This window comes from Lepidothrix coronata, unplaced genomic scaffold, assembly GCF_001604755.1.
Source record: "Lepidothrix coronata isolate B3197 unplaced genomic scaffold, Lepidothrix_coronata-1.0 Scaffold4, whole genome shotgun sequence".
Taxonomy (NCBI): domain Eukaryota; kingdom Metazoa; phylum Chordata; class Aves; order Passeriformes; family Pipridae; genus Lepidothrix; species Lepidothrix coronata.
This window is the reverse complement of record NW_016690184.1, coordinates 3960061-3983770: the sequence shown is the minus strand read 5'-3', so window position 1 is coordinate 3983770 and position 23710 is coordinate 3960061. Positions and strand designations below refer to the sequence as shown.

The window sequence follows — 23710 nt, the reverse complement described above, 5'->3', positions numbered from 1 at the left end:
AACTGAGTTAACTACATTAAATGTCTCAGTTTAAAAGCAGCAAGCATGAACCTTTCTCATGAGCACATAGTTTTGAACTTGCTGTTAAATTACCTCTGTAAAAAAATAGTTCCTTATACTATGTATTATATACAATAGATTTATATGGGTTTTAGGCAAAATTTGTATTTGTATTTATATCTAATTCAAAAGAAATTATCACCTTGAACAAAACATGAGACTTTGCTATCCAAGAGGCAGCAGGCCTTATAGAACCCCAAACACAGTTCAAATTTTGGTACAGAAACTGAAGTCAGACCCAGCTGCAGAAATCAACCAAGCTGGTTATTTGGATTTATTATTATTGTTTTGCCTTGCAGCACTGTGCCCTGAGACCTCTGCTGAGACCATGGATTCTTAGGAGCAAAGCCTAGAGATTATCCAAACACATAGGAAACTAGTGCCACTGAGACAAGAAATGATCTGAAGAAAGGAGATGGACAACTAAAGGGAAGAGAAAAGCATTATCCCAATCCAGCAAAAGCAGACCTGAGGTACAGGCAGATTCCAGCTTCTCTAGGGTGGCAGCACACAAAGGTTAATTGTATCTCAAGTCTCTGTCCTATAATTTAACTTCAGACCGATTCTTTCCTGAAGTGAAATCAAGAAGTATGAACCTCAGAGTAGCACTAGCAGAACAATGACAAATTTTCTGGATCACAATGACTGATAATTGCTCCTGACACTTGTTACAGGCTTGCTAGAAGTCTTACAGCTACAGTTATACTCAGTATCATGGCAGCACAGCACACCTTTGCAAAAAATCAGATATTCCTGATTGTAATTTCTGGCAAACAAGCAGCTGAATTAGCGAAAGTCCACCACAGCTTGCACTTCTGGCAAATCCCTACCCTCAAAGTTCCACCAAAAGTACTCAAGATGTGGGAAACGAATCATTAAATTGTCTTAAAGTGACCCCTCCAGAACTGCTGGATCCCAGCACACGCTCCAGTTATTGCTTATCAGTTGTGATTAGACAGCTCAATATCAAAGGCTGCTACCTTTCAGGTATTTAACATCAATAATTAAATGAAAGAAAAACATATATGTTTTCAGAAGACTAGTATCACCTTGCTCTTGTGATGAATGACCATCCTTATGGACATCAGTGACAAATGGTGTCCCTCAGGGGTCACGATTGGAACTATTGTTATTTAATATCTTCATTAATGACATAGACAAAGGGATCGAGTGCACCCTCAGCATATTTGCAGATGACACCAAGCTGAGTGGTGAGGTTGACACACCTGTAGGATGAGATGCTATCCAGAGTGACCTGGGCAAGTTCAAGAAGTGGGCCCATGGGAAGCTCAAAAGGTTTAACGAGACCAAGGACAAGGCGCTGCACCTGGGTCGGGGCAGTCTGTGGTATCAATACAGGCTGGGGGATGAAGAGATTGAGAACAGCCCTGTTGAGAAGGATTTAGGATTGCTGGTGGATGAGAGGCTGGACATGAGCTGGCAATGTGCACTTGCAGCGTAGAAAGCCAGTTGTATCCTGGGCTGCATCAAAAGCAGCATGGCCAGCAGGTCAAGGGAGGTGATTGTACTCTGCTCTTGAGAACCCCACCTTGACTGCTGCATCCAGCTCTGGGATCCCCAGGAAGGACATCGACCTGTTGGAGTGAGTCCAGAGAAAGTTGATTAGAGGGATGGAGCATCTCTCCTTTGAGGAAAGACCAGGAGAATTGAGACTGTTCAGCCTGGAAAAGAGAAGGCTTTGGGGTGATCTAATTGCAGTCTTCCAGTATCCAAAGGGGAGCCTACAAGAAAACAGGAAAGGGACTTTTTACAAGAGCATATCATGACAGGACAAGAGGGAATGGGTTCAAACTGAAAGAAAGTAGGTTTAGATTAGATGGTAGGAAGAAATTCTTTATTGTGAGGGTGGTGAAGCACTGGCACAGGTTGACCAGACAAGTTGTGGATGCCCCATCCTTGGAAGTGTTCAGGACCAGACTGGACGGGGCTTTGAGCAACCCAGTCTAGTGGAAGGTGTCCCTGTCCACAGCAAGGAGCTTGGAACTTGATGATCTTTAAGGTCCCTTCCAACCCAAGCCATTTTATGTTCTATGATTCTATGATTCCAAGATATGTGAGTAGTCCTAGCATTATTCCCATATCTTGACTTCTTGAAATTACAAATTCAAAATTAGTAGACACATATTGGTACAGAGCAAGATATCACTGATAAATGAAGTAGCTGATGTCAAAATATTGTTTCTATTAAAGTGCTTATTCTGTAATGTGGGTAAGAAATACAAAATTGTCACTCCCAAGCTACAACATATCACAGATTAGAAATACCCATCCCTTTCCTTCTTTCCTTAGTATAACCCTCAAGATAACCTAGGTCCCTCAACCTTCTTTCCCAGAAGATTAACTTACTTTTATATCTCTCCCCTATCTTCTCCTTTTTTTTTGTTTTGTTTGGTTGTTTTTTGTTGGGTCTAATCAATATCATATTGAGGAGTAAGGGTTTTTTGGGGGGTATGGGCTGCTGCCTCTTAGTGTGCACATTTGTAGTCAGCAGCAGTCTGTGAACAGTAGCATTTTCTTGTGTAGCCGTGAAGACATGGTTACGTGTATTCCAGTTCGAGATTTCATTGTACATCCCTTATCAAGCACACTGGGACAGACACCTCTTCCACATTAAAGTGCACATCCTTCAATCCTTAAGGTCATCCAAAACAGCCAAAACTTAAGTTTAGTGCAAGACTGTCTCCTGCAGTCAGTCCTCCCAAATGTAGCACTGATATACTTTGCCTCTTTCATATCCATCCTCTGGCTACACAATATAACTACTACTTATCTGTTTTTCATCACTTTGGAAATATCACTACTTTCTCCAACATCTAGAAAAGAAAAAGCTAGACCAGCCCAGAAAAGTCAAGGTTTAGTTCTGTGTTAACCACAATGTTAATTTGTGACAATCTTTAATTGTGAAATGAAATCCATATTCTAGCCAAATGAGGTCTTCTATGCTGGGGGAAAAAGGCAATAAAAAGCTGGAAATGCCCTCTTCCCCTTTCCAGCTGTTTCAGAGAATGGATCACACAGTGCAGGATCAAGGCAGAGACTTTTCTGCCACCTCTATAGGATTTAGATGCTGTTTCCTCTCTCGCCTCTTTTTCCATTGTACCACCGGTGAAAATGAAGAGAGGAACAGCCAGATGTTCCAGATGGTGGGATCAATGCTAGAAGCATCCAATCAGGCCCCTAGCAAAGAGGGAGTAAAATAAGACTGCCTAACATCATACTTGTTCATCCCAAATACACTATGCAGCCTATGAGATTATACACCTATGTGTTTTATCTTAAAAACTGGAGCAAAGCTTCCTAATGCTGTCTCCCAAACTACTATATATGATATGCATATGCATAGCCACACACACACCAGGAAGACCTCCACACACTGCCTGGTGACCAAAGAATTATTCCTACCCTCCAGAGTGCAGTACTGGGGAAAAACTACAGAAAAGTACCAGGGAGTTTTTCGAGCCAAGAGCAGCCGCTGATTCAGCAAAGCAGGGACCTTTACACATTCAGAGCACTTTATATGATTTTGATTAGGATCTCTACTGTACAGTGATCTCTCTGGCCCCAGTTATTCACCTTTATTCTTACCTGCTCGGTCTTTTAGCTATACTTGCATCCTCACTTCAAACGTCAATGTTCTTTACTCCTTTTTCTTTCCATTTAGCCAATTCCTTTTAGCTCCATTCTTCACCCACCCAAAAAAAGCAGAGATGCCACCTTTAATTAAAAACAAAAACACACAAACACACACCATTCCCTCAGGCACCAAGCCTCCACAGACTAATATGTACATGCACACAACCTCCAATATTCAGGTTTGAGATGATAAGGCTGGACAAATGCGGGGGATGTGGCACCCTGCCTATAAACTCTGAGACTAACAAAACATTTAGAGCTGCCTTACAGCTGATCTACTTGTGCTCTTTAAACCTCATCTCCCTTCTCTCTGCTTGCTCTGTTAGGAAGATAAACTCCTGGTGTGGGGCATTTCTACAACCCTCCATCATACAGTTCCTGTGACAGCAGGGGCCCTTTTCTAAACAGAGGAAGCATTCTACTTAAAAATAAAAAGATTAAAGCAAATTCCAAGAATTCAAAACCATAAAAGCCCCAAAATTCAGAGACTGAATTAACACAGCAAATTGTTTTGAAAAATAATAATGTGGATTACTACGATCAGGTTTAGGAACTCAAAGTTGTGGCTGGGTTTCCAAGTCCTCTGCTACAAACAAGGAAACCTAACTACCCCCTTTTTAAACCAGACTAGACCGCTTACAAGGATCTACCTTTCACTGAGAAGGTTAGGGGCAGCCAAAGTATTATCTAACTACTATAAAATGCTGATTTTCTGGGAACATTGAATTCAAATGAACTGAGGTGTGCATTTCCTTCTTCAGTCAAGCTACCCTATGTTTCTGGATGCTCTTGTTGTACTATCCAAGCCTGCTGAGATCTGTGAAAGCAGCTCTGCCAAACCCCAAGCGTCTGAACCTAATGACTCAGACCCTTCACAGTCATGAGGCTGGCTTACACTCTGAGCATTTCTGAATCTTTGTGTTTTCTACTTGCCTTCTAATTTATTTATTATCACACTGAAAATAAATGTTCACCTCCTCCTGATTTGTGAGCTTAACCATCTCCAGTTCAAGTCCAAAGTGAAACAGACACATAAATAAGCAAGTCTCAGGTCTGCTACCAAAGAATCCATCACTTTTCATTACCCAATTCTCAGTGTGCAGAAGTGCTATTTTACACTTGTTCTGTACTAGATGAATAGGCAGCTGCATCACTCACAGCCTACTTCCAGACTCCCATCCCAACTAATTCCAGCCTTCCCCTCACATCTCCCTTCTGTCATATATTCCACCTCTCTCTGATCCCCAGAGCCCTTCCTGTAATGCCCTCTGAGTCCAACTTCTTATGCTTTAAGGGACATGTACATTCTTACAGATTTCCACTCACTTGCCATGTGCTTTCCCCTTTCCTGCTGTCCCTCACAAGGCCATACTCTGCCATCTCATCCTCTCTCCTAATTTCTCCTCTCCCACTGCAACTAAGCAACCACAGCTTTTCTAGTGAATAGCCTTGCCAGCACAATGTAAAATGCTGACTATTTTGCAGTCTTTTCTCATTAATCTGGTGGTTACCTTATGAGGGCATTTAAAATACCTTAGCTAACATGAAGCTTAAGTTTAAAAAAATAAAACAGGGATTTTATCAAAAAAGTATCTCAGTTTCACTAATGGCAGTTTAATGATAATTCACATTCAAATGGTACTGCTTCTCATATGGAAGGAAATATGCTCTTACCTCAACAGCCATAATATTATTTGAGAAATGAAAGATCCCCAAAGGAAGGATAGCGATCTGAAAAATCACACAGAAGGGATCTGAAGAAAGTGGCATGCTGCTACACAGCTCTGAAAACACAGTCATAATCGTTGACTGAGCTAAAACCTTTGCCATTGCTGTCTGTGTTCACCAATGAAACCCGGAGGGCCTGGGGACCACTTCTAGTAGAGGAAATATTTACCCAGGATGTGCTCAAGGAAGCTCCATGCTGGTCAGCTACAGAAACCACAGCCTGCTCCCGGGCTCCCTCCTCTCCCTGCTGCCCACAGCTGCAAAACCTGGTTTAAAATAGTGACTGGCTTCCCACCCATTCCTCACTCCTGAAATCAAGGAGGAGCACCACTGGACATCTCAAATACTAGCTGACACTTGTGTTTAGACAACAAAATCTCCTCCTGGCAGACATTAGCACAGCTTCTATGCTGTCACCACACCTCTGGGGACAGCACAGACATACCCTCAGCCATCACTGGACAGTGCTTTGTATCTCTAAACAATGCAGTTTGTCCTCTCAGTGACTTTTTATGAACTAAGAATGACATTTTTACTGAACAGGAAGTTTTGCAGGAAGCTCATCTTAAACAGAAATGCAATTTAATATGTTCAGAACGGCTCTTTAACTCACCTTTATTTGGCTAAGATTTTATTTTATGAAAACATAATTATAACGCCTGGAATGAGGAAAAGGAAAAACTGCACATATTCCTAAAATATTACAGACTGAACTCTGATGTACTAGGTACAATGTATATAATAGGTAAGATACAAATGTAACATACATCCACATAACCACCATGATTTAAACATCTGGAAAGTAAGGAAAGTTGAAAGCCTTAATGGAAAATATATTATGAGATAAAGACACATGCACCTTTGTAAACTGTTTCTGAATTCAACTGGGAAGGACCATACCAGTATAGGGCACAATTTGAATGGTCTTCTAGTGAACAGACACTAGTAGTACTTTTCAGGCTTAAAAAAGGTAACAAAACGTATTTTGGGAACTAATAAAAATCGAGGCTGATAACCCTGGGATGCAGCTCTCTGAAGGAAAAACATTTTGATATCAAATAAGAAAGGCACAACTCCACAGTATAAAAAACCTTGCAGACTGCTAGACTCCAATGAACAATGGTAACTGCATTGGGTTTGCATTATAAGGTTTTGGTAGCAGAGGGTCTACAGAGTGGCTCCTGTAAGAAGGTTCTAGAAGCTTCCCCCATGTCCAACACAGCCAACGCCAGCTGCCTCCCAAGATGGACCTGTCACCTGCCAAGACCAAGCTCATCAGTGATGGTGGTATAGCTGCTGGGATAATAATAGAATCAGAGAATCATTAAGGTTGGAAAAGATCACCAAGATCAGAGTCCAATCTTTGACCAAACACCCCCCTGTCAATTAAACCCTAGCACTAAATGCAACACTCAGTCATTTCTTGAACACTTCCAAGGATGGACTCAACCACTTCCCCAGGCAGCCCATTCCAATGTTTAACTGGTCTTTCAGTGAAGAAATTCTTTCTGATGTTCAACCTGAACCTGCCTTGGGGCAGCTTGAGGCTGTTTCCTCTTGTTCCGTCACTAGTTCCCTGGGAGAAGAGCCCAATTTCCACCTCACTACAACCCCCTTTTAGGTAGTTGTAGAGAGTGATAAGGTCTCCCCTGAGCCTCCTTTCCTCCAGGCTAAACAATCCCAGCTCTCTCAGCCACTCCTCATACGACTTTCTCTCCAGACCCTTCACCAGCTTCACTGCCTTCCTCTGGACACACTCCAGCACTTCAATGTCTTTCTTGAGGTGAGGGGCCCAGAACTTGACACAGCACCTGAGGTGCAGCCTCACCAGTGCTGAGTACAGGGAGACAATCGCTGCCCTAGTCCTACTGGCCACATTATTCTTGATACAGCCCAGGATGCCATTGACTTCTTGTCTGCCTGGACACACTGCTGGCTCATATTCAGATCTCTGTTGACCAGCACCCCAGGTCCTTTTTTACCAGGCATCTTTCCACCCACTCTTCCCCCAGTCTGTAGTGTTATATGGGATTGTTGTGACCCAAGTGCAGGATCCAGCACTTTGCCTTGTTGAACCTCACACTGCTGGCCCTGGCCCATTAATCCAGCCTGTCCAGATTCCCCTGCAGAGACTTCCCATCCTCCAGGAGATCAACACTTCTGACCAACTTGGTGTTGTCTTCAAACTTACTGAGGGTGCACTCAATCCCTCCTCCAGACCATGGATAAAGACATTAAGCAGGACTGGCCCCAACACTGAGCCCTGGGGAAGACTGCTAGTGACCAGCCACCAGCTGGATGCAGCACCATTCACCACCACTCTCTGGGCCTGGCCATCCAGCCAGGTTTTAACCCAGCAAAGAGTGCACTTGTCCAGGCTGTGGGCTGCTAGCTTGTCCAGGGGAAGTCAGTATCAAAGGCTTTACTGAAGTCCAGGTAACTACATCCACAACCTTTCCCTCATCCGCTAGGCATGTCACCTGGTCATTTAAGGAGATCAGGTTGGTCAAGCAGGACCTGCCTTTCCTAAACCCCCTTCTGGCTGGACCTGATTCCCTGGTTGTCCTGTACATGCTGCATGATGGCACTCAAGATAACCTGTTCTATAACCTTCCCCAGCACTGAGGTCAGGCTGACAGGCCTGTAGTTCCGCAGATCCTCTTCTGACCCTTCTTGTAGATGGGTTTCACATTAGTTAATAGATAGATACCCAAAGGAGGCTGTGACCCTGTGGGAAGCCCATGCAGGAACAGAGTCTTGGCAGTACCTGTGGCCCTGTGAAAAGTGGAGCCCATGCTGACATGGGTTTGTTGGCAGGACTTGTGACCCCATGAGGGACCCAAGCTAGAGCTGTCTGATCCTGAAGGACTCTACCGTTTGGAAGAGGCTCATGCTGGAGCAGTTCACGAAGAACTGCAGCCTTTGGGAAGGACTCTTTTTGGAGAAGTTTGTGGAGGACTGTCTCCTGTGGAGGGACTCATACTGGAGCAGGGGAAGAGTGTGAGGAGTCCTCCACTGAGGAGAAAGGAGTGGCAGAGACAACGTGTGATGAACTGACTGTAGCCCCCATTTCCCAACCCCCAGTGCTCCTCTGGGAGAGGAGATAAGGAAAATCAAGAGTGAAAAGTTGAGCCCGAGAAGAAGGGAAGGATAGGGAGAAGGTATTTTAAGATTTGGGTTTATTTCTCATTAGCCTACTCTGATTTTGATTTGCAATAAATTAAATTAATTTCCCCAAGTTGAGTCTGTCTTGCTTTTGACAGTAACTGGTGAGTGATTTCTCCCTGCCCTTGGCTGGATCCACGAGCCTTTTGTTATATTTTATCTCCCCTGTCCATCTATGGAGGGGAAAGACAGAGCAGCTTTGGTGGGCACCTGGCAGCCAGCCAGAGTGAACCCAGCACAGCACACAGCAATAAAAGCTTTCCTGTACTCTCTGTGGCCTCAGCTTTAGCCTGGAGGAAAATGTACTTTTCCTTTTCCTTCAGGGAAAACACTTTTAATTTTCTTGTTCATTCAGTTCTTGGCCTCTGACAAAGAAGTCAAAAGAGTGGCAGTTGCCGAAGTCACTTATTGATTTTCTTGCTTTATTTATGAATGCCAGACATGCAAGTGCCTGTCTTCAAATTTTAACACCTAGTATTTCACACCATTAAGTAAATTGCTAGAAAGATTAGTTCCTTTCCACCTCTGCAACTTTCACATAACGAGTGAGTTGCCCTCACAAAAAGTTCATCAAACTTTGGCTTTCATGGAAAGCTCTCAAATTTAGGGCCTGTTCACTAAAGCTCCATGTGAAAGTTCCCTGTCTTTTCTGCTTTAGGAGGGCTTTCTTCTGTGGTCTCAGCTGACCTCCATTCTCCTACCAGTACACAGGAAGGAAAGCTCTGCTTTAAGATTAAATACATGCAATAGGAAGCAGAAGGAAAAGCAAAAACGCACAGTATGAGATCAACACAATGCTTCAAGGGTAATCCCATGTAAAATGGGGTTGCAAATGTTGCAGTAATCCAACAGAATGTGACAAAAAACATGAATCACTCTGTAAAGGTCTTGATTTCAGAGAAATACGGCAAACACTTAAATGCAGACAGAAAAAAAAAGTACACTTGACCATTAATTCACCAAGGGGAGAGCTGAAAGCACTCCTAACTACAAACTCTGTAAAAAATAAGAGGGCAAACCTCCTCCACAATAGGAAGCACTCCTGTTGCTGCTATTCTCCTCAAGATTCTTCCCTCATGTTGTCCATGTCATTAATTTTACTTTACCTCATGGAAACCTCAGCTTTTTTACTTTTGATCCCATACAGAGTAAATATCCAGAAAGAAAGAATTGGATCACCTTGGCTGGTAGAAAGACAGAGCACTGACTCACTGGCCATGTAACCAGAACTCCCCAGCTACTTTCTACACGGACTGTTTAAACCTGTTCAGACAGAGACAAGCTTAGAACTGGATTTATCCCCACTAGAAAAAAGGATGTTACAAGTGAACAAATCTTTAAATTCCTGCTGAATCCCTGAACTGGTCAGTCGAGTCCAGACAGCTCTGGTTGACAGTTATTTTATGGTGAGCATCATAATTTTTAGAAAAAAACTTTTTTAAGGGGTGATGTTTTGCTTTAAGCTAATGTAGTAAAAAAAAAACCAAACAACTTTGCAAAATAAATTATGAAGGTATTTTGCCTATAAAAGTGAGAACTTTTAAATTTAAAAACTACTACCAATATCAAATCATCTAAAAACACAAAATACAAGAATCATAATATATTAGTGGTGTTCTATATTCTCAGAATAGATTTCTCATTAAAAAGTCGATATCTAATTTTGCTCTGAAATACAAGAAAAATGTACTGTGCGTTTAATCTCAAAGGAATTTACACACTTTTTACATGTACACTGGTAGAATCAATCCATATAATTCTGCAATTTCCAGCTTTGAGTAAATACAGTTCCTTTCTGTGAGTGTATTGAAAAACAGCTTTTTGGAGAAAGCAAAGGAAAACAAAATACACAATTAAGACTGCATGAAATTAGGGGTATGCAGACCACAAAGTAATTAAAAAAATACACAAACACTTTCGAACAGTGATAAATAAACTGGGGCTTTTTTTTTTCAGAAATGTGGGTAGCGATGCCTTGGTTTCACTCTTCTTAAGTTTACTTTCTATGTAGTAATTGAACAATTACTGGATGCATTTGAGAAAAATGTCTTCATTCTGCAAAATTCAAGACTTATATGGGGGTATCCCATTTAAACAGACTGAACAACACTTCAGTCTTATTCCAGTTAACAGATGTGCTTCCAGTGACACTTGTTCCAAGGCAGAAAGTCACCGCAGTTAATCAAACTTAGGAGAGGCACAGGACCACAGCATTACAGTGTTTTGCTGGTCCATGGCAGGAACTGTGTCACTTGTCCCTCTGATATGACTGCAGGCAAAATTGTTCCTAATTTTCATCTCCTGAACAACTTTCACCAATGCACTCTGCATGTTTTCAGCAATGCTAAGCAACATAATGTTGCAATTAACATCTATAAAACAACTTGTACATATTTCTGTACAGCCTGGTTCCATATTCTTAGGCACAGGTACATATACACATATAAAACCTCTTTTAACTCTCATCCATAAAGTGCAAACTCATTATCCTGATACTTTGCAGGTAGCACCCTGGGCCAAAATCAATAGAGTTAAACTAGGATGATCTAGAGCCCTCATCAATTCTGTCCTTTCTTCTTAAATGCCTAGCCTCATGCTCCATGTGCTCCATCAGCTTTCCTATAGCTAAAAACACATGGCCAACAGACTGGTAAACGGTACAGCTGAAGTTTGTCAAGCAATGTCATAGTTTTTACCATTAATAACAGTACCAAGGAGACTTACCACCTAAAGTAACCAAAACTCTCATAGATTTTTCATATGCTTTTACTGCTCCAGCTTTCACATTTTTTCATCTACATCTGTGCAATATCATGTAATCAGTACAAAAGTTAGTCTCCTGATGTCAAATGTCAAAATTATTCTAAAGGTAAGATTGCAGATATGCTAAAGTGTGGGGGGAAGCGGCAGGCCCGCTAAGCCCCTAGAGGTTGAACCCCTAGACAAACATAATATATTGGATGGCATAAGACCGTTCCCTGATTAACCATTCCCATGAACAGTGCAGCCTTGAGAAGATGGGAGTTAACTGGAAAGGTGATAAGTAGGTTTAGGGAAGATAAAATGTACAAGGACAAGAATGTTGGCTGTGTTCATGGTGCAGGTGCATAGTGCTGGTGTTTTGTAGAAATTATGTTATTTACAGAAAGTGTGTGAGAAAATGTGGGCTAGCTGTCCCAATAAAGGATGCTGCTGTGCTGACGCAGCAGACAGCTCTTGTCTCAACTCCTTGTGTGTGTGTGTGTGTGTGTGTGCTTTTCTATCGGTCAAACCTAACTACTACGATAGATGCCTCGCGACACTAAAGTGTAATGACTTTATTTTGAAAATGACTTTATTTTGAAAATAACTTTATATGAAAGGCTAATTAAAAACCTAGGGAATAATAAATATAAAAGAAAAATTACTCTGCTTTCTTAGAACATGCAAGTACTAAAGAAATTGTGTAAAGACAAGAGATTAGAAAGCTCAGACAGCTATTACATCTGGTTTTGCATAGCTCTTGATGCTTTTCCCAAGACCAATTGAATTGTCAAAAGAAAACGGTTACACTAACAGATTATGGCTCCAAACACAACTAAACATATTCAACCACCCAGTTCCCAAATGGCCTTTTCTTACATAAACTGCTTCATTGTCATTTCTCTTAAAAGTCCTATTACTAAAAAATTTGATCTGTAGAATATTTTAATGTGATTAATACACACAGATGCAAATAGTCCACAGCCAAAACTTTGAATTGTTTGTATAGTTTAGGATTGCAGGTTTTCTAAATATCTGGAAAGAGGATGATGTATCAATATAAGTATTACAAAATCCTAGTTTATGGATATGGTTTTGAACCCTTCACAGTATATTGAAAAACTTTAGAATTAATATATATTTTAACGAAATGCAGATAAAACCTTCATGAGCAGTGGCTACAAAATTTTTAATGTGCTCTAGCTCATAGGCCAAACAAGGTTTGCAAAAAATGTAGCATCTTTTATTAGACCTGGTAGCATAAGATGGAGACAGAGTTTTGGATACACAAATACTTTGATCAACTCACAGTATGCAGTATCGGTAACCAAGAGAAACACTTGAGAAGACACTTCACACTTAGGTCATTCAAGCATGTGAAGACTTTCATTAGCAATTTTCAGAACAAACAGAGTGCTCTGTTTCTTGCTTTTTCTCTGCAATATAATAGGACTTACACTAAAATAGTGTGGTTGGGCTGTGTTCCATTCATGAGAAATGTCCTCATAAATTTCACATAACGAAGTTTTAAAAAATAGCTCTTTATTAAGGGTCTTAAAGTAAATAACTGTATTTTCAAGCAAGGCATTTAAACAACCATTCTAATTAGAATCTAATGTTTATCTAATGCCCAAAACACATAGAAAATTATTCTCAGGTTACACCCCAGATCGTCAAATTTTGAAACAGTTGATTTCCTAGATCCATCAGTGTCATCACTAAAAAGTGTAGCTTTATCTGCTAGGTTCACCCCTGAACAAAAAGCAACTCTCAGGGCATATACCAACCTTCAGTGATTCCAGGAGGAATCACTGATAATATAGGACAGACAGAGATTAAAGACATTAGGAGATCTCAAACACTACAAATTTTTATTACAGATACCTGAAAAATCCCCATATACAGATAGATGCATTCCTCTATATTCAATGGTATTAACATAAGCAAAGTGCATGAAGTCCTGAGACTGAAAATGAGACACATTCGATGTGAACAAACGCAGAAATTAGTGCCCACATAGGTGTTCTAATTCAATCTAGAACTGCCTGGAAACGGCTATTCATCATGTCATGTCGCTTCATGCCTCTGAAGTGGCAAGTATGAATGGTTTTGTGTATGTCATTATTCTGAAAATTGCAACTAGTTCTTCTTGCTTCTGTAAAAGTGCCGAAAACTATATTTGGAACATGGCTTTCTTGTTTAAAACTCTCTCTGGACATAAGTAGCTGACATACAATCAAATTTTGAGGATGATTACTTCAGTTATAAGTACAAAGAATTACAATGTTATCCTATCAATTGTCTTACCTAAGAAACTATTAAATCAAAACTATAGTGATATATTTTCTGCTGCTTGTTGTGAATACCAAAAATAACTCTGACTAACATTTACTGCCTAGACTCCAAAACTAGGAAACACCATAAACATTGCATAATATTTAACCATATCTATGAAGTATAAAAGAAGAGATAAAACAATTGTAACTCTTGGCAGATGTAGAGATCTTAAAAAGTATCTGCATCCTTACAGATCCAATACATGAATTTGACTGAGGTAAATCATACAGACCTGGTAAGGTGTAAATCATTCCAGTAATTGTAAATTTACGCAGGTATTTCCAAAAAGCAGAATGAAACTACTCTGTGTTTGTAATGGACAGCATAAGATTTTCTTACATGTTTTATCACTGCTGGGAACTAAAGCAAGACTATAGGTACCCAAGCTTTTTCCCCCAAAACGTAATTGCATGTCAGCATCTATTAATTAAAACTGGTAGGCCCAGGGGAGAAGACAAATGCATCGGTCACCAGTGGGTAGAGTGAAGGAGAAGGTAAAACAGGCTAGAAATTATAATCGGCTCTAACTATTGGCAACCTAAAATAGAATTTCAGTTTTGTCATTTTCCACCTTCAATAATGCCTGCATCCCTACAAGCCTGAACACAAGGGCAGCAGTATTTTTAAATAGCCTTTTGTTTAAGGCATTAAGATCAAATCTTAAAATGCTTAGTAACTGCTTTATGAAGGAAGCACATTACGTCTTTGTTAGTTGCTTTCCTATCCAAGGATGCAAAAAATTCTTCGTATGAGTCGTCAGAAATAAAAGGGTATTGACAAGACTGAGAATTGCAAATCTCTTTTAATGTCGTTCTCTCTCTGCTGTTTTCCAGAAAAATAAACAACAGGACACTACCATCCCTCTCTAGAGAAGAAGCCTCTTCTGCATAATTCCTTTTAAGATAAGGTTTATAACAACTCTGTACTTTGAAAAGTTTCTGCGCAGAGATTATGTTCTTTCACCCAGTCTTTGTCTTCACCCTTCTGCAGGGCACAGATAATGACTATGAATTTGGAGAATGACAGACTTCTTAGTCAGAAAGTATTAGTGCAATGTCAGACAAAGCCAGGAATGAAGCTTTGGCAGCTTCTTGTATCAAGTGGAGAATCATGTGGGAAGACGCATGCACAGAGATAATGCCCTGTGCACTTCAATAAAACCACTTAAACGGGGGTCAGAAAAGAGCTCTGGACAATGGTTTGCAGCTCAGAGCTTCCAAAAGTTCAACATATGCCAATCTGAAGTCCATGTATAGAACACAGTAGGGATGGTTACTACTGCCTGTCATCCCCTATCACCTGTTCTTCTATAGCTTTTAAGAAAATGCCTATCAATCTGCTATTGTCTGCTGACAGTCTTCTGCTCCTACCTTAGTGGTGAGATGGCACTCAGTAGAACAGTCAACAGCTGTCTCATAATTGTCTTGCTGCATGACTGTGTGCAGTTGTGAATACACTTTAACTGTATATAGTAGTCTCCTTAGACTACTCGGTCCACCTTTCTGTGAAAAAAACAGTACCAATTCTCTGAAATTCCCTGAAAGTCATGAAAACACTCCTTGCAATTCTGAGGTCACCACAAGTTGTCTTCTTTATTAGAACACATTTATGGCCACACCTACCCTCTGAGAGTGATGAAAACTTGAAGACTCAGATGTTGCTAAATCTTTTCTGATGTTTCCATTGGCCAAATGACTACAACAGTTTCTGCCCTGTTCAATTCTCTCCCTTCCTCTCTGAGCAAAGGCCTTGGACAGCAAAGAGAAAGGGGCCAGAAGCAATGACTGCAAGCAATCCTCCCTTTGAATTATTTGAGAACATGTTAGATACTGGTCTCTCTTGTAAGCTTTAAAACATTCAGCGTAAGTCCTGCAAAAAACGAATAATCCCATGCAGCAGTACATGCTGCGGGCCAACCAGCTGGAAAGAAGTTCAGCAGAGAGGCAACTGAGAATTCCCGGTCCACACCAAGTAAAGCATGAACCAACAATATACACTTGCAGCAAAGAAGGCCAATGCCATCCTGGGCTGCACTGGAAAAGCATTGCCAGCAGATTGAAAGAGGTGATCTTTGCTCTCTGCTGCAGCCCTGGTTAAGCCATATCTGGATGCTAAATCTACTTCTGGGCTCCTTGGTACAAGAAAGATGTGCTGGAGCCGGTGCAGCAAGGAGCCATAAAGACAGCTAAGGGACTCAAGAACATGACATGAGGAAAGGCTGTGAGGGTGGGGACTGTTCAGCCTGAGGAAAGAAGGCTCAGAAGGATCTTAACGTGTATAGATCCCCAGTGGTAAGGACTAAAGAAGACAGAGCCAAACTCTTCCCAGAAGAGCCCAGTAACAGGACCAGAAGCAACGCACACAAACTGAAACACAGGAGGTTCCATCTGAACAACAGGAAACACTTTTTACTGTGAGGGTAGGTGAACACTGAAAGAGCTGTCCAGGGAGGCTGTGGAGTCTCTATCCTTGGAGATAGTCAAAAGCCACCTGCACATGGTCCTGGGCTACCTGCTACAAGTGGCCCTGCTCTCAGTAGGGGCTGGACTAGACAATCTCCAGGCTCCTACAGACCTCCAGGAGTAACACTGGATTTTTACATTCAAGTATCAGTATCAGCATTGGCACTGCCAGGGAGAGGTGCAAGGCAATATTTGAACAATCTGCCTAGGTGATTCTAGGGGCTTAAAACACTCAGGCACATAGTAAGCAACCTGCACTCTGCTCCCTGCACCACCACAGGTGGTTCCAAACTCCTTTAAGTAAAAAGGAAGAAACAAAGGCTCTCAAGCAGTAGCCTCCATTCCTCCTGCTCCACTGCACAGAAAGTGAGATTCATGTGACCATGGAAAGAATAAGAGGTAGTCTGAATCAGAGGAGAGAATCTCGCTATTGTTTATCTATTTTATCCTTTAATTCCTTTGTGCCAACTGCACAACCAGTTCCCAGAACTCAATTCCTCCGCTGTTTCTCAGTGGGATTTAAGACAAGCTTTAGATCCTTTATCTTGAAGATAAGATGAAGATAGACTTCTTCATGATGGCCTCTTGACTCTTGCTTTTATTTCTGCAAAGTGGCCCAGTTTCACCAGAAAGGAGACAGAATGATCCTACCTCTTCCTTCCCTACTGTTTATGGAAGGGCAATTACCATCAGAGGATTTACAGCATACAGGCTAAGAAGGTCTGGGAACCCTACTTCCCTATGTTGCACATAAGTACTATACAAAATGAGGGTGGCAGCAGCTGCCACTGTGATTTGAGCAGTATTCAACGTTTTCTGACAATGTTAGGTGTAGTCCAAGTGGTAGAAATGAAGAGGGAAAGAAATTGTCTCCAGGAAACTGGTTAAGAGCACTAGCCTCCTGGTCAATTGGTTAAACTTCAGTTAGGCAATAAGTAGTGCAGGCTGGAAGCTTCCAGGTGCCCACAGGAAATTATATAGGGGTTATCTTGCAAACGCTGAAATAGATATTCTCACCAATTGCAAGTGACTTCAGGATTTGGCAGCCCTGAAATGTGAGCAGCTGCAATATCCCTGTTACTTTGAAAGACCTGAGTTCCACTAAAATCAAGTTTGTGTACCATACTAGAGAGTCAAAATAGGGTGTTAGGATCAACTTCTCCCTAATTACTAACTGCCATGAAAAATCTTGAGATAACTCTTGAGCTGGGAAGGTTTCAAGTACCTGCTACCCTGTCTACTGAAGCTACTCAAATAGAGTTATAAAACTACGAAGAACCTCCCATGTCTGAGTTAACTTTCCTACTATTGCCACTACCTTGGTCAACAATCTTATAGTCTTTTAAAATCCCATCAGAAGTTTTGGCCCCACTTAAATTTGCTCCAGTAAATGAAAGCCATGGTAATTAGGAATCACCTTCTAATTTCTGACCAAAATTTGAATGGAACTCAACTAGCTGTGTTCACAGCTGCCATAGTTTACACTTAGTACTTGACTAACTCAAGGAGATAAGGCACACAATCACATATAAACAAACTTCATCTTAAGTATATACACATATACAATTCTGTGATTTGTCTATGATTGAAATTTGCTGTATATTAACTGTGGTTGTTTCACTTCAAGGCACTTTATGCCCATAAACAATATAGTTGTCTCAGGCTATATAGTGTTTGAATGTACACTTTAAACTTTTAAACTATTTTTCTTTTAATTCCCCCCCCCATTTTTGCGAATGATGGTTTGTTTCTCTCTTCAGTCTCATTGAAAACTTACCCTCTCATGCTTCTTCAAAATTTTTTAGTCACATCAGTCACCTGTTGGGCAACATCTGGACTTCAGGCTAGACATCAGCCACTCAACATGAACTTCTTCCCTTCCAGCTACAGGAGTATCTACCAAGTAAAACAGCAAAAAATGCCTCCGATGTGAATTAGTCTGCAGAGGAGGCCATGGCACATTTTACTACTGTCCTATGCAAACATTTACTCATATAGGAACAGCGGAAGCTTGGGTGTCAAAGGCCAAGTTCCAATTAAAAGAGCTGATAGAGACTATAGTCTTCAGAGATACGCACAAAATCTTGCAGTCAGTGTGAAACAGGAAAACAAGCGTGGATGAGACTTGAGTCTACTATGGTAAAGCCCCACCTACTCAACAGCCTGCTCTCCATATTGCTGTCAAAGGCATGGCATGGAGGAAGGTGATGCTCTCCCAACCACAGAGGAACAAACCACAAAGCTCTGAAGCCCCAAAACTGGAGGAGATGGAGGACTTGCTTCCTACTCCTAGACCTTTTAAATTTCTCTAACTCTTTTAAAAAAAGGCTCCATTAATAGCCCTGTGTAACCAGAAGCACTCAGCAGGAGAGCAAGGCAGCTCCTCTTCAAGGAGAGCTCTTCCTATTGGGTTTGACATTGAGTTATGCTCCTGGGCCCGTATGCTTTGGGAATCCAAACTGTTTCCACAAAATTATCATGCAACGGTACTTGTCTAGGACACAATTTCTTCAAGTTGGTAAGTGTACTGGGCGTAGATAATCACTTCCTAACCACCAGATTAATAGCCTAAGGTGGTTGGAAGCAGTAACACTGCCTGTCCCCTTCACGTTAGGAAAGTGGCCATTGCTGTGACAGCAGCACTTTGAGCATCGATACGCAGTGCAGAGGTCATGTCAGGTCTTTCAGAGAACTTAGGCAGATGACTACGTAGTTGCGACTCTCAGACAAGTTTAGCTATAAGACTGCAAGCAATTCAGCAGCCAAGGCACTCACATGCTCTGGTGCTATATGCCCTGGACACAGAGGAACAAGTGCACCATTATGGAAAGACTTTATGGACTACTTTCAAGGGGCCTCAGTTTGTACTTATTGCCAGGCAAGCACTGAAGTGCTTATGTGGATTTGAGTCTTCAGTGCCATACTGGGACTGCACTTCACTGCATGAAAGCATAGATATGGTCTCAGGAGTACCTAGTGGCACTGCCTCTATTACAGAAGGAATGCAGAACATGTCTTTGGATGTGAAGGCAATTTCAAGGCAATCAGCTAACATTATAAGTGATCCTCAAGCCAAGGTACACCTGTTCACAAAAGAAGCAAAAGAAGGAACCTTCACAAAAGCCCAAACTCCTCAACTCATTGTTCCAAGGTATTCAACAGGTCACAGGATAGAAAAGCATTCCCCTTCTGCAAACACCACCCACAGCAGTGGGAAATCTGATATCGGAATGGTGCAGGGAGGATGAGGTCTCTGCCACTGACCAGGTATACCTAGAAAAAGGAAGTCATACTAGCTAGTACAAGTTGTGTGCCTTTATCCTAAGGAGGTGACAAGCTCTGTTAACCCCAGACTGCTGAAGGAAACTCAGCAGGCCAACAAACTGACAAATAGGGGAGTTCCTGGAAAGTGATGAGCAGGTGGTCTCAAACCGAAGCACTGCACTTCTGTCATTCTCCAGCGCAAGCAGTGAAAGCAGCTCGCTGTCCATAGTCCTGCTCCCTGTAACAGCGCCCTGTTCGCAGGCTGGCACACTGCAGTACGTGCTGATGTCAGCATGAACTGGCAGAGAGCGTTTACAAGCAGGCTTTTAGCTCAGAAACAGGGATCAGGAAGACAGAGAGGTACAGACTCAGAGAAGAGGGATACAGCCTCTTTACCAATGACCCTAGTTGCCTACACTTCTGAAATTCATACAGTCTGCTCACAGAAACACTTCAAATTCCCCTGGATCCACAGTCTTATGATGACCATGTGAAGAATACAGTTGTTTAACCAATAATTCTTCCTCCAGTTTTCTCCTATGAGGAGTGCTGGAAAGGAAAATTACAAGTACAGTTTTAGAACTTTCATTTGTATCAGGACATCCAGAACAGGAGAGAAATGCTGCACCCTTTTTAGCCTTTATGATTCATGAGACAGCACATATCCGGCCTCTGATCAGCTCAGGATTGAAGGTAGCCTAGTTTGCAGCACTGATTCTCAGCTTCACTTTCAGGGAAAATTACAGATTTGCATGTGGGTGTTACAGACAGAAACATTTCTCCATCAGGTGGTTTTAAATGAAAACTGGTGGCACTTTTGTTGAGACATTTGGATAATCAGAAAATCTTTTAATGAAGATAACAGGGATGGTAATGATATCTGACTTTTATAATATAGCTGTGTCATCTGATAGCACCATTGTGTATTTGCAACAAACCTTTAAAAAATGATGGCAGTAAATTCTTGTCGATATTCCAGTCTTGAGAAAGTTACTCTCTGGAAAGGTATGTCAAACTCTTATCCCAAAAAGGAAGTAAGTGCTCAGCATACAGAAAAGCCAGATTATCTCAGAAAATCTAGTGGCGTCCTGTAAGAGTCGAATCATAACCCATAAGAAAACTATTTGCTGTGACCTGATTTTTTAAGCCTAATGAAATAGCTAAAGTGAGTACATACGTTTGTAAGTTTTCCAATGTATTTTCTCTTAATTTCTGGCTCTTTAAATAAAGACAGAAATCTATAAATCTATTTAAAATCACAATTTCTAAGGTCAATGGAAACCCTAGACTGTTACTCTCATGATTTGAAAGAACTTTTGTAGGGAAATAAACTTTTAAGTTTGGGTATCACAAATATTTGAACATAATATAAAGTAACTTCAAGTTGAATTCACAAAGCACAATTTTTGATCTCTTATAAAACTTATATTTAAAGTGTCCTAAATTGATTTAGTAAAACTTCTGAAGATTGCTATAATCTTGCAGAATAGGAACTATCAGTCCAGAATTCTAAAGTACCAGTGCAAAAGAAGAGCAGAAGAAAAACAGAAGGGAGGCAAAAAAGGAGGAAAATTTACCCTCCACCCAATATTAACACGAGTAGGGCTGAGAAAATACCATCTCTACCAACAGAAGTTAATTCTTGCAGTGACTGTAAGATTTATAGTATTCCTGTACAACATCGTCACAGAACCAGTAATCTTCTTCATGGAATAAAAGCTAAACATTTATAGAGAAGTAGCTGTGCTGGAGGACAAGGAACACAAGGATACATGTAGTTTAGAGCCTCGGAGCTTTATTTAATTTTCTTCTGGTAAATAGAAACTGAGGAGGAATCCTTCACTTACATTTCCCCATACTGACTAAAAAAATGCCTTTTCACAAAACATTTTGCATTCCAATCACCCCACCTCCAAAGCTAGGCACACCTCAAGCACAATGAACTGCAACAGAACTGAACTCTTCTGAGATCCAAGCACCACGCTCCCGGACAGCTCCTCGCCTACAACACAACACTAGCAGCTGGGCCTCAGTACTCACCATTGCAATCAAGCCTAGTAGCCCCTTAAAAATTCAGAGTCAAGCACGCACGCATAGGAAGGGACAATATACTAAAAGGCTCTCCCAGCTTCACCACACACAGTGCACGGGGCCAAAGTTGGGAGCCTGCAGGCGTTTGGTCTCTCCATCGGGCAGAGAAAGCTGTGGAGAAGAGCTGGCACCTGCATCGCTCGAGTGGGTATTTCCGATGCAGCCAAAAGAAACACCCAGATCACGTCACACCTTCAGCGCATCCCCTCCGAGCACAGGTGTACGCAATCCGGCGACAGTGAGGTAAGGATCCTGTGGCAAGGAGGGTCTGGGTGGCATCAGAGGCTCACACTGTTCCAGTCACCTCTCCCACTTCCCTCCCCCAGAGCGAACAGGCCTGATGAGCAGTCAGAAGAGGAGAAACCCTGATTCTCCTCCACAGGCCACAGCTCCAATCTGTCTATTGTCATCGTTCGAAGCAGTCGATTCAGTAACGTTACATTTGAAGCCTCCGATTGATGGAGGAGGATAGAAAATGTGGTCACACGCACTGTTTGGTAGGGACGAGGGGGTGAGAGAGAAAAGGTTCAAAAGAGGTTCTGGGCATCTGGTTTCCAAACATGGCACCTACCCACACCCCGCGCTCCCCGCACCCCTTTTCATGCCGCCGTCAGCGAGATAAACCCACTCCCCCGCCGTCCCGCCACCACGCACGCCCGCCCGCCTGCATCCCCGCTGGAATGAGCAGTGCGACTAATTCCATCTATTTCCTAATTACGAACGCCCTGCTGCCCCACGGCGCGCTGCTTCCCGCCGCTGCCCTCGCTGGAGCAGGCGGCAGGCGGGCCGAGGCCGGCGACACGGCACGGCACGGCACGGGGGGCGCGGGGGGTGTGCCGGGCGGCGGCCGGGGACAGCCGCCCCAGCCCCGCGGCGAACGGCAGAGGGGGCCGAGCCAGGCGGGGGCAGCACGGCAGCCGCGGAGGCTCCCGCACGGAGGGAAACCCCACCCAGCGGCCCCTCCTGGCAGAGGCGGGGTTTTGGGGACCCCAAAGGAATCCCACCTCGCCCCTCATCCCCATGTCGGGGTTTCCGCCCGCCCTGCGCCGTCGGCTCCCTCGGGGCGGGGAGGGCCGCCGTCCCGCTCTGTCCCGCCGTGCCTGGCTCCTCCGGCGGTGCTACCTCGGAAGGAGCTGCCCGGGGTGGGGGAGGAGGAAGTTACGGGCCGGGAGCGGAGCGGGAGCGGGGCTCCGCGGCGCCAGCCCCGCCGAGCAGGGCGAAGCCGGCCGGCTCCGGGCACCGGCCGGCTCCCGCTGTGGCAGCGCCCGCTCCGCCCGCCGGCGATCGGCGCATGAATGAGTGCCTGAATGAATGAATGACTGGCGTCTGCTTACTTGAGCATGGCCTCTTCTTTTTCTTCCTCCTCTTTCTGCCGGTCCATCACTGCCATGATGATGTTCCTCTCCTCCTCTGTCAGGTGGCTCAGGTCGGGCAGCTCCTGCATCGGCGGGGGCACCGTGGGCGGGCGAGGGCCGCGGGGCCCCACCGAAGAAGACATTTTCTTTCCGCCTCTCCCTTACACCTTCTACCTTTGCACGGCGAACCCAGCCAGCCTCTCCTCCGCCCCCTTCACAGGGTAGTCCTCCGAGCAGCGGCAGCCGGCAGATCTCTGGCAGCAGCGGAGGAGGCGGAGACCCAGCCTTTCATGGTTGCTTGCATCCACCCCGGCCCGGTGCTGCCGCTGCTCACTCCCTTTGTTTCCGTGGCTTTGGGGAGCTCAGGGGCTGCCGCGCCGCCGCCCGCAGCCCATCCTCCCGGCGGTGGGCGTGCGGGGCGGGGGTGCGGTGGCGCGGAGGGCTTCGGATCGCCGCCGGCGGGTGCGTGCGGGAGCGGGGGGGCGGTGCGCGCCGCCGGCCGGCCGGGAAGGGCGGGTGCTGCCGCCGCCGCCGAGATGCTCCGCCGCTGCGAGCCTGGCGCTGGAGGAGGGAGGGAGCGAGGCAGGGAGGGGGAGCTCGGTGCCGGTGAGGCGGAGTCCGAGGCGCGGCACCGCTGCCCCTGCCCGCGCCGGGCACCCGGGCCGGCCGCGCCTGTCCCCGCCGCCCCCCCCCGGGCTCGTCCCGCGGCCGCACGGGCGCGGCGTGGGCCCCGGCACCGCCATCCTCCTCACGTTCTCGAGGCTTCCTCACCGGAGGTGCTCGCCTGGGTTCCCGCCAGGGCTGCCGGCTCGCCCGAGGCAGGGCCACCCGTGGGAGGGTGCGGGCTTGCTG

The 23710-nt window shown here is 43.8% G+C and overlaps 1 protein-coding gene across 38 annotated transcripts in view; it reads right to left on the bottom strand.

The window, feature by feature from the left end:
* Positions 1–23304, bottom strand: part of RIMS1 (regulating synaptic membrane exocytosis 1) — a 321858-nt gene extending 298554 nt beyond the window's left edge. For 10 of the 38 annotated variants that reach the window (XM_017826095.1, XM_017826160.1, XM_017826176.1 and 7 more), the window contains exon 1: positions 22838–23299. In XM_017826095.1, coding sequence (XP_017681584.1) covers positions 22838–23001 — 164 coding nt within the window. In that variant the 5' untranslated portion in view covers positions 23002–23299. Of the gene's footprint in view, positions 1–22837 lie in introns of all 38 variants that reach the window. The other 28 variants (XM_017826204.1, XM_017826193.1, XM_017826213.1 and 25 more) reach the window with 9 other exon arrangements.
* Between the last annotated feature and the right edge of the window lie 406 nt (positions 23305–23710).